An 11,979-nucleotide genomic window follows, 5' to 3' on the forward strand; every position below is an offset into this window, starting at 1 on the left:
ATCTTTTTGTTGGATAACTCTCTCTGTGCCCTGATTGTTGCCTGCCCCGACTCTAGCCTGGTTATTGTTTACTCTATTGGATTACCTCTGATATCTCTGATGCCGTCGATCGACTCTTGCCTGTCTGACTCTGAGATTGTTTCAATTAAGCTGTAAATGGATCCGCACGTCTCTGAACCATCATTACAAAAGACTCCACCAAACACAGATCCAGCAGCTCTTTATCATCTCTCCACCGAGGTTTCTGCTCAGGCCTCCAGGTTAGCATCACATCAATAACTTCAACGACTCACCTCACTCACAGAGGAGCTTGTAAAGATGCTGCAAACTCTACGCGTCACCGTTCCTGAGCCCAACGTTCCACCGCCCGATCCGTCGCAACCCAGTTCCAGTTCAAGTCCCTCTACCACCAGCCCACGCCTGGCATTTCCAGATAAATTCAACGGCTCGTAAGGGCTTTCTATTACAATGCTCCCTGTTTGTTAATCAACAGCCGCAGTTATACCCCGCTGATGAGAGTCGCGTTTCATTAGTTTGCTCTCTGCTGACTGGGCGAGCTCTAGACTGGGCCACTGCTGTGTGGGCAGGGGAACGTTTATCATTTCCATCATTTGACTGCTTTCTGCAACGCTTCCGTGAAGTCTTTGAACAGTCAGCGGGCGGAAAGGAGGCTGGGGAGCAAATACTCACTCTGCGCCAGGGACGGAATACAGCCACGGATTATGCTCTCACTTTTCGCACCCTCACGGCACAAACTGGCTGGAGGGATGACTCACTCAAATATGGGATAAATATGCCAATGGAGTAAGCTAAATTATTTTGTTTTCTGTTTGAAATAAGATTATTTTGCTTGTTCCATTGGAGGATTATTTTGCTTGTTCTAAGCAAAAACTCAATTTTGACTTTTGACAATTATTTTTTTTTTCTGAAATCAAGACAATAATTTTTACTTGTCTAGAAAATTCTTCTTGATTTACGAATTTTTTTATATTTTGGCTGGAAACAAGACAAAAATTCTAAGTAAGATAAGCCTTTTTTGTAGTGAGTTAACAAGTAAATGCTTATGCTAACCATGGGTCAGATATCACTGCATCATTGAATTCATCACTGTTTCTCTACACAGACACACAGCTGGGTGTTTTGGGTATATCCTGCCAAACCTGATTTCTGTCCCTGATGACACTGAGCTGGTATTTATTCAATAGCAAGGAATAGTGAAGGGTCAGGAAAGTGATTTCTTTGTGTGTTTGTGTGTAGGTTGCTGGAATACGCAGTTTTATACAAAAATTATCTGACAAACGCAAATAATATCCAGTGTTTTACCTGGGGTCAGAGGTCACTCCTGCCTCACTGAGTGTAGGGGGATCCATCATAGATGCATTACTCTTCACAGACACACCACTGGGTTCTGGAGACTCTGATCTCAGTCTCTTACACCTGCTGACCGTGACAATGGACAAAACAGCATATTATGACTACCTGCTGTTTGCTGCCAATTTCTGATCTCCTGTCTTACTGTATAACTTGAATGCAGTATACTTTTACATTTATTAATTTAGAAAAACACATTTATCCAGACCAAATTACAGTTACGAGATTCTGACCATGTGAACGCATTGGAGCACATTTCCTCGCGTATTGCATTGCACTCTGCCAATGGGCTCGTTGATGGCTGCGGTAGTGTATAAATTGGTTGCAGTTGGTCTATAATCTAAGATAAACTAGTTCAAAATAATTCATATTCACAGAAGCAAATTTAGTACTTAATGTGTCTGTTATTCAGAATGAATTCAAGCAGCATATAGTAAATGACAGTGAGCGTGTGCTTAGGTTTTACTCTGTTACACAATACACTATTTTAAAATCTTTTGTATTGGAGCATTAAAAGTGGAAGGATATTCAATGTGGATATACTAATGTCAGTGTCTTAATACATTACTTAATATTTGTCACAAATAAAAATGTTTGAAATTTACATTTAATAATTCCTACATGTCACGGACGACCTTATTTAACAGCACAGAGAACTATCAATACTGGAGTGGTACAAGTTAATAAAACGCCTTTAAGTTTAATTACTATGTACAACTGCTTTCTATTTGAATATATTGGAAAATGTCATTTATTTCTGTGATGCGCAGCTGTATTTCCAGCATCATTACTTTCTTCAGTGTCACATGATCTTCAGAAATCATAATAATATACTGATTTACTGATCAACAAACCTTTTTTAATTATTATTATTATTTAAAACAGTTGAGTAATTTTTTTCAGCATTCTTTGATGAATAGAAAGATTCAAAGATCAGCATTTATCTGAAATAAAAAGCTTTTGTAACATCATACACTATACCATTCAAAAGTGTGGCGTCTGTATTATTATTTATTTTATTTGGAAAAGAAATGATAGGAATTAATACTTTTATTTAGCAAGGATGGTTTAAATTGATCAAAAGTGATGATAAAGACAGTAATAATGTTACAAAAGAGTTCTATTTCAGATAAATGCTGTTCTTTTGAACTTTCTATTCATCAAAGAAACCTGAAAAAAAATCCAGGCTTTCTGAGCAGAAGAGACTTCTTTAAAAAACATTAATCATCTTAATGTTCAAAAACTTTTGACTGGGCAACTTTAATTTTTTCTCTTATTTCTAGCTTTTAATTGGCTTAGAAATCAGATACACTGCTGGACAATAACCGATAATAATGATTTGTTTATATACTACAAACACTTTTTTTGTCCCATGAGGCAGAATAGTTTCTATACTGTAATGAATGCTATGTCAATTAGCACTGCATTGTTCATATACTTTAATTATTACCTGGAGATGACTTGAAAAACACAAATAAACCATATATCGTCGCAATCGCAAATCCAAACTCCTCGTTTTTTTTCTGTTTTCATCCATTTCATATATTAGGAATTTCATGGTGCAACTTTCTGCGCGAGAGCGCCCTCCGGCTTCGAGTATGAATGAAACACACACTGCATAATGAGCGTTTATCTCGCCTTATTCTGCATCCGAATAAAACATCAGGTCATGCAACAGACTATCCTGTCTCTTTGAATTTAAATCTACATTTATTCACACCGGCTCTTGAAAACCTTTATGCCAACACACTTGCCCGAAAAAGTGCGGGGGACGAATTTACGTGATATTAAAAGTGGGGGGGGAACGTCCCCCGCGTAATCTACACCCCTGACTGAAGCATCTCTTTATATTATTCTAAACCCCTGAAAATAGAGTCCAGACATCAGAAAATATCAGTCTATAAACCTGTTTTATCATTTAGATGAGGGAAATACACATGCTTTATGGACGTGTCAAAAAAGACAAGAGTTTTTGGGAGACAACATATTTTGTAGATGTTCTGTAATTTACAATCCACAAACCAGAAACAACAATATTTACCTATTTACAAAACCCAAAATAATCTATTTTCTTTAAATTTTCGTTTTTGTGTTTCAGAGGATAAAACATGTGGACGAGACAGTTCTGAAAGAGGAATTTATCCGACTATGGAAACGAGTATAAAATGCCTTAAAAAACTTAAAAATAGATGTCTAGTGGATATTTATTATGGCTGCCCCCCACTAAAGATTTTTTAGTTAACTAGTAGTCGTTCGTTTAAGCCATTAATTGCACATTTATATTAAATCAACTACTAATCCATAATGAGCTTTAATAGATTCCGCGTGCAAGCACACACATAAAGTTTGCCACAAAGTACAGGCAAAAGTAGCCCAATGAATATGAATGTATATAAAAAGGAGACATTTTAATTATTTATTAATCAACTAATGTTTTCTTGTCGGCTGCAAGGTACAGATTCTCATCTCCACAGTAGCCTAGACTAAATGTAACCTTGATACAGATGACATAATCAGGCAGTATTTGATTGAGTTTTGAATTGGTTCATTTAAAAGTAGACACTTTGTATAGATATATGTGAGGCAGCCACACGATAGGTTTTGGTTCTTTTTTGAGATGCGCTCCAGTTCACGGAGACGGCAGAAAGCCCATCCTGTTTGTTTTCATTATTTTGCAAAAGCACAACATTTTGTTGTTATTATGAGTTTAGATAAATAAAATCCGTTTCAAACTGAGTTTAAGTTGTTTCATTATCAGGAAAAGATGCAAGTGGTCGCACGGGCGCCTCCCTGCCATGCATGAGCAAAAACACTTGAATATGGGCCAAACATATTGATCATTTACAGGCTAACTAGAGTTTGGAATTAGTATTAAAATAAATCTTCACCCGTCTATATCTTAGACAGATGCAGTTATTATAACAAACTGAATCACCTATTATTTATAACCTATATAAATTATAACCTATGAATTGCCGCTCCAGTTCGCTGCATGATCATTAGTTGTTGTTGATCAAGAGTAAACGAAAATAAAAAAACTTGTCAGAGCATATTTCAGCAATGAGTGAAACACTGTTGTTGATCAAGATTAATCAGATGCTGAAATAATGTATTCTGTTCTATATTTACCCAGCCCTTGGGTTACAAATAGCCCAAATCGGGTTGTTTTACCATCACGAGTACAATTCATGCCAACGACTCGTAATATAACTGCATATTTATCAAGAATTCACGTTAAACATATTTAGCTTGCTTCAAACAGATGGATCATGTGAAGGCTATGATGACGGCAATGTTATAGGGAGTTATAGTTCTCAAATAGTTTGTTCCTTCTAGATACTGAATATTTTCAGCTGAAAGCATGATTTAAACAGTTACAGCACTTATTCACACGCAATCGCTCTCTCAATAATGCATTCAAACCTTACACTTCATCTGTATCTGATTTCGACTGAGCAGAAATCTGTAAAAACTGCAGCAATCTGTAGGTAAAATAACTGACGAAAACATACTGTTATTTTCATCACAAGCTAAATCTGCGCTGCAATAAGCAGCAATTATACCTTTGAATGCTGACAAGCATGTTATTAGCTTGTCATGTGGTAGGAAGAGTTTGCACACAAGTGTTCCTATAAGCCACTTTGAAACTGTCACGAGGAGTGGAGCGGGAGCGGGAGCAGGAAATGGTGAACCCGGAGCGGAGCGATTATTACATGCTCGGAGCACGGACGGGAAATTGTTGACGCTCACATACTCTGAATGTAAAATAGTTCTAACTAAAACAAAAATAATTATGGTGTAACTTTAAGCAGTGTGTTTTCACCAGCAGAATACACACATTTCTGCTTTAATAAACAAAAAAGAAAGTTCTTTAATAAAGCAGATTTGCACTGGATTTGACCGCATGTCGTTGAACCGCCTTGACACTGTTGACCAACGCTGTACCACTCACGGCCCAGAAGTACAGAACCCTTCTCAAACCGCACGCCAGGGAGAAGCGCTAGTTATCATATTATTTATAGTAAAGCCTAAATTAATGTTTGTTTTAACTAGGTGACAATGGGCCTCGTTCATGAAACACGTGCAGAACGAATTTTTGTGTAAAATTTGACGTAAATTTTGGGATTCACGAATGTGTTCGTATTTTCAGAATGTTAGTTGGTACGAAAGAAACGTACACCTGCTCCCTACCACGTGTAAATGGTGCGTAAAAGGTTACGTGTTCTTTCTGGCAAACTGATGACACTGAATTTTGATGCACTGCCATTATAATATTTTACAAGTGCGTTTGCTCTGTTTGTTTTGTTTTTTGTTTGCAGCTGAGAGTTGATACACTGTTTAGCTCCAGTTTAGCTTAGAACGCAGCGTCCAATCAGTGGAGGAGGGGCGGGACAAACACTACACCAACCAATCATCCCACTTAACAACTGAACAACAATAGAGAAGATAATATTACTGGTTACTGCATTTTTATATTCAGTGATATTCTTCAAAATGAGATCCTAGTAATACGTTACTGCCATCGCAACCAAATCAACAGCTGGAAAAACTTTCCTTTTTTACAGTCTTTGGGGAAATGCTGTGCCACCAAAGCGTTTAAGCGCCACCAGCTGGCCGTTTTCAGAAGAGCACCTGTCATTTCTCAGCTGGCTAAAAACCCTTTGGTGGACACACATTATTGAATATTTGTTGTTAGCCATACGGCCTATTAGTCTTGTTTGCATTTATGCAATATTACTGGAGCAAAACTTGAGAAAGTAGATCAGAATATTCCACTGCGTTTCTGGACATGAAATTGTTGTCATAGGCGGGATGATGTTGATTGTGAAGAGCGTGCACGAGTGCCCTATTTACGAATGATTGGAATTCATTAACATACATGTTTAACTATCAAATCAGACGTTTAAGAAGCGTTTGTGAAAAAAGTGTCTGACAAATGACAAGTGTTTTACCTGGGGTCAGAGGTCACTCCTGCCTCACTGAGTGTAGGGGGATCCATCATAGATGCATTACTCTTCACAGACACACCACTGGGTTCTGGAGACTCTGATCTCAGTCTCTTCCACCTGCTGACAGTGACAATGGACAAAACAGCATCAGGAATTTGCCCGGGATGTGCAAACAAATAAGGAATTTGTTGTGGTTTCCGGGAGCTCTGGGGTACATGCATGCATTCATACATATATAAAACAACAGAATAGAAAGAAAATACATAGCCATACGCAAACATAAAATAAAATGATCATACAAGTATTTTATTTGTGTGCTGCAATCCAAATTTTTGGTATCCTCGTGATACTTTCCCAGACAGCAAAATGCACTGGGGCCAGTTCTAGATCATTTCTATATCTACTGTACTGTTCATTAATATTCCATTTAAAATGTTAAAATAAGTTTAAATAAAGTTTTGCACTTTATTTTAGTTAGGATATTTTAGTGAAATTTTAAGGTTTTTGTTAGGCAGCCATTGCTGCCAGTCATTTGACTTTTTTTTTTTTTAACAATTTTTTTTTATATTGTGAGAAATGGTGCCATTTGCACCACCTGATGGTGATTTCATAAATTATTATCACCATTATTTTGTAATTTTACATACATTTGTATGGAATTTAAGAAAACAGAAAAATACTCCATGAATAATACAGTATTCTTCTGTATAAATAAAAGAGAATTACTGTAACGTGTCAATACGTTGATGCAGGTTACCCTATAGCCAGTTTTTACGACGCCATCATATTTGTTCTAAGCAAGAGAATTTTGACAACCTTGCTAACCGAGACTTGTCATAGCTCTTGCATATTGTTGCTCTTTTTGTTGGTTTTATTGTCCTCATTTGTACGTCTCTTTGGATAAAAGCGTCTGCTAAATGACTAAATGTACATGGATATCTTAATAAGTGGCTTGATACCGCACTTGAGAAAGTTTGTAGTTTACATAAACAGGAGGATAGCAACTTGATTACAAATAAAAGATATAAGAGCTCTTCGTGTATCTTTAAAGCCACACACTGAGACATTAGGAGGATTATTAAGAGTTTATCCAAAGTGATCAATGATCAAGCACTCTTTGTTTCTTGCAGGAGTTCTAGATTGAGAGAACAGCTTGTTCATGCAGACATCTACATATCTTCTCTGGCTACTCTTGTCGATGCCCAGGGTAATTCTCCATGCTACAGTTGTACTTCTTGCACGAAGTATGTCAAATGTAAATCATTTATGCATCCTCAAACACCAAAAACATATAAGATTAGACAATTGATAACTTGTAAGAGTACATACGTGATTCAGTTTCAGTTTTTACTACATGAATTTAGTTTCAGTAAACAATATTATAGTATGTCACCACTTTGAAAAATGAATCTGGCTAATGTAGTAATGGCTAGTACAGTCTCTTACCTGGGGTCAGTCACTGTTGCATCAGTAAAGGCAAAGTGATCACAGCTTGATTCAGAGGATGGAGAACCCATCTTAGAGCCAGTGTCTTTCTCTGTCTCCTCACGAAAACTCATTTTGGACTGAACTGAACTGCAGTGGCTAGCAGCTGTGCCGTTTATCAGACATGTATAGTATCATTCTTCTGTCTTCTGTCACATAACGAGACACAATTGTCCTGCTCTATACGGTGTTGCCATAAATATATTTAGGTTTGAATTTGCCCCTAGACAGCTAGTTTTAACCGTACTCAGTATCTAATACATTTGACAGTTTCACTTTCACAGGTTTGTCTGATGAGGTCATTTCCAGATCCTGTTTCGGCACAGTAACTGAAACTGAACTTTACAATAACCCCATTGGTGTCCTAACTTCAAACTTTCTTGAAATCCAACTGTAAAAACACACATTAAATTAGCACTTTTCAAGAATGGTGTTACATTTATTAATTATACAAGATGAAGAAAAGCTATGTTTGATGGCGGAGAGACTTTTGGAGAACCCAAATGATGTTTTGTGCTTTTATGATTATACATTCGTTAATAATGCAGACTCCTGTGACGTATGATTATGCTGTTAGTTCAAGTTTAAGTGAGCATTATTGTAATTCCACTATACAGTGTGTGGAGACATACAAGGAATGAAATATTGTGCCTCTCAGGACCATGGTGCTTAAGATAGACAGACATACAATCCTATTAAAAATAAATAAATAAACAAATATATATATTAGGGATGCACCGAAATGAAAATTCTGGATGCACTTGGCCAAAAACCGAAACTGAAAATGCTTTGTAATAATAATTTATTATTTTATTACATGACATAATGTAATTTTGAAAACTTTTTCATTTAACTGTCATTTTAATGATAATGAATAAAATAGGACAAAAAAAATTTATATTAAGTATCAATATATTATCTTTATTCAGATATATGCAACAGACAGATATAACCGTTTTTTTTGGACTAATTATCCAAATAATGTATAGTTCTACAAAGCTATTATTATCAGAGCATAGTGTCATAAGAGGGTAGAATAATTTAACTAGCCCTGCCATGTTACAGCACAGTAACTCTATAGCAAACAGACACGTGACAGATATGGCCCCGCTCCGTAACAAATGATTCACAACTGCTAGAAAGACTGTTTTTGTGTAACATCAGTGTTTTTCAGTGAGATGAAATGTCTGTGATGAAATGCCTATTCTATTTTTATTTCATACTTATAAGCTACACATTCACACAGTGTACTGAGAATTTATAAAGTGTGTAATTTGCACAATACAAGCTATTAGTTTGTTTTATTTTTAACTAATTAGTACACTGTTAGGACAGAAACAAGTATAAAGGGTCTATAAGACAACAACCAATAAAGGCCTTATAAAGAGCTTGTAATGGCATACAAGTCCATAACTACCCAGGTGGAAAAGACCTAGTATTAAATGTATTAAATATATATTTGGAATTCAAGTAGTGTGTTTTTAATACATTTGTATTACCAACGTGTTTATTTGAAGTGCATTCAAAATATACTAAATCGCATTTAAGCATATTTACAGAAATTGTAGTTGAAGTACTGTGGTGATAAATATGCTTACACTTTTAATAAATGTGCTAAAATGAAGTACAATTCAAATACATTTCTAAAATGTATAATAGAAGTACATTGGTAATAAATATATGCTTAATTACACTTTTAAGAAATGTGCTAAATAGTAATATATTGTAAGTATATTAGAAGTACTTTGATAATGTATGCTTAATTACACTTGTAAGAAATATGATAACATTTAGTATAATTCAGATACATTTATAAAAAATAATAAAAGTACATATGAATATATAATACATATATGCTTAATTACACTTGTAAGAAATGTGCTTGTCACGCCCTGGACTGTTTTTGTGTTTGTTTTCATTACCCATGTGCTCCGTCTGACCTAGTTTCTGTTAAGTGTTCATTGTGTTTAGGTGTGTCTTGTTAATTTAAGTTCCCTTCCGTTTTGTCCATGTTGTCCAGTATTAAGGTTACTATGTTTGCCTGTCTGTCTGTTTGCCCGTGTAAAGAAGTCATTTCGTGAAGTCGAATCTCTGCTCGTGCTTTCCTGCACCAACATTGTGACAGTGTTAAACACAAAGATATTGTGAATATATATTAATCCAAAGTATACTAGAAGTACTTTTGTAACAAATACAAAAAATACACTGTCGTCTGGAGATCTTTCTCACCCGTGTATTCTCGGGTGCAGCTTTTGTAGTCCTCTCCTCATCCGCTTCAGCTGGGACCGATCAGCCCTTGGTGACTGCATGCAGGTGGATCTCCTTCGTTGCCAGGGCGACGCTGATAGGTGCCCGGGACACGGCTCACAATACTAATGTACTATTATTTAATCTATATATTATGTGTATTGTGTTGGCAGTATATGTAAGGCCTACTGCAATTTATATTAAATATTTATGTAATGAACATTAAACTGCTTTTCAAAGATTTTTTGGATAAACATTTGTAACATTTTTATATATTTTATAAAAACAGTAATACATACATTATATGAATATGCAGTTGTATTCTTACAATGCTTTATTCTAAAACAAAGCACTTTACGCAGATTATATACTCACTCATGGCAGTTCAGTTTAACATTATGGCTTTCATTATTCTGTAGTGCATTAAGTTTGAACAATCCATTTAAAACTGAACGTGTACCTCAGTACCAGTACTTGCACACATTAGCATAAAATATGAGGTACACATACATCAAAAGCAAAAGCATAAAAAACACAAAAAACATTAATGGTCACAAGAAAATAAAAATAAAATTGTTTATGAAACGTTACTTATGGAATTCACTAATTTGGGTATTTCATTAATGCAACTGCAATCATTTCAATCCCTTTCAAAGTTGTTTGGCAGAGCTATGACATACATTTTGTCTTTCAAGTCAACCATCACACATTTTCGTTTCAAAAACTGTGTATGCACTGCATAAATATTGTTTGACTCTTTCACCTCATGAATGAACTGGGAAGAAATGTTAAGGTCAGAATGCCTACACAGCTGACTTCCAGACCCGCACAGCTCCTTAACCAAAACACAGCTCATTTGTGCATTACAACCTTCAGGATTAAACGCCACAATGCTGAGAATCTTGCCAAATGTGCCATCAGCTAATTCTGCTACAGAGTTGTTCCTTTTCTGAAGTCTTGTGATAGCTTCTGTGTGATAATAAAACGATCATAATACAGGCCTTGCTGTACCCGAACACCAAAACGTTCCTCGATAGCAAGCATGTGGCGTACTGGATGAGGATTCCTGGAAACCCTAACATTCTCTGACAGGTGTGCTGATTTGGCTGTCTCTTGTTTGCCGTTCTGTAGAGCATAGAACAGTCAAGAGTCTTTGGCATTGCTCATGTACTTGTCAGCCTTGTTTGTGATGTCTCTCCATTTGAGGAATCTCTTGACTATCTGTTGTTGGACATGTGTGGTTCCATTAAAGAACCTCAGGAGTGTGCCATTAAATGACTCAAAAGAAAAAGTGGATGAAGCCCACAGGGGTCCCCAGTTTCTCACACTTGCAGAAATGTGTCATCAAGTGCACGTTGAATGTCATCTTGTCCTTGCCGTACAACTTCTCAAATTCCATTACAAATTTCTTCAGTGCTTTCTCTGCATTATCAATATCGACCATTTGTATCTTTTCCTGAAGCAGAGAATAAATACCAAAAACAAGAAGAAAAAGATGGTTCCAATATTTCTTGGAAAGTACACCACAAAGCACTGGTAGAGCATAGAACAGAAGAAAAGATCTCCATTCTGAGGCCTTCCAATATTTCCATTCTTTTACAGAACGTGGAACTCTAGTTAACTCTGCTGGGGGCTGGATTGCTAGCAACTGCTTATCAATGACATCAGATTTTGTGCCTATGTACCATGGTTTGTCATGGTTAGTGGACTCCAGCCATAATGTCATTAGCTGCCGTGTTACTCAGAGGCCAACGCTATGCTGATATTCAGGTACAAACCCATTTACCCTCTGAAAGTTTGCTAGCTTCATTAATGGAGAGGGACCTTTCACTCCCATTACTGGCTGCTGAGGAGTTGCAGTCATAGCATGTTGAAAATGCTCAAATTCCCATCTGAGAGAAGGTTCAGGATATATGTAAGGGTATGA

General features: G+C 36.4%; 1 protein-coding gene across 1 annotated transcript; it reads right to left on the reverse strand.

Annotated features, from left to right (window-relative positions):
• Positions 1-1,319: 1,319 nt before the first annotated feature.
• Positions 1,320-8,097, reverse strand: LOC306861521 (uncharacterized protein; the record flags this gene model as incomplete). The annotated part of the gene is made up of 3 exons (XM_079403825.1): positions 7,767-8,097; positions 6,324-6,440; positions 1,320-1,440 (listed from the first exon to the last, which is right to left on the reverse strand). Exons 1-3 carry the CDS (start codon positions 7,877-7,879, stop codon positions 1,320-1,322), a joined length of 351 nt encoding a protein of 116 aa, XP_079259951.1. The 5' UTR covers positions 7,880-8,097.
• Between the last annotated feature and the right edge of the window lie 3,882 nt (positions 8,098-11,979).

Source organism: Barbus barbus (assembly GCF_936440315.1).
Source record: "Barbus barbus genome assembly, chromosome: 4".
Taxonomy (NCBI): domain Eukaryota; kingdom Metazoa; phylum Chordata; class Actinopteri; order Cypriniformes; family Cyprinidae; genus Barbus; species Barbus barbus.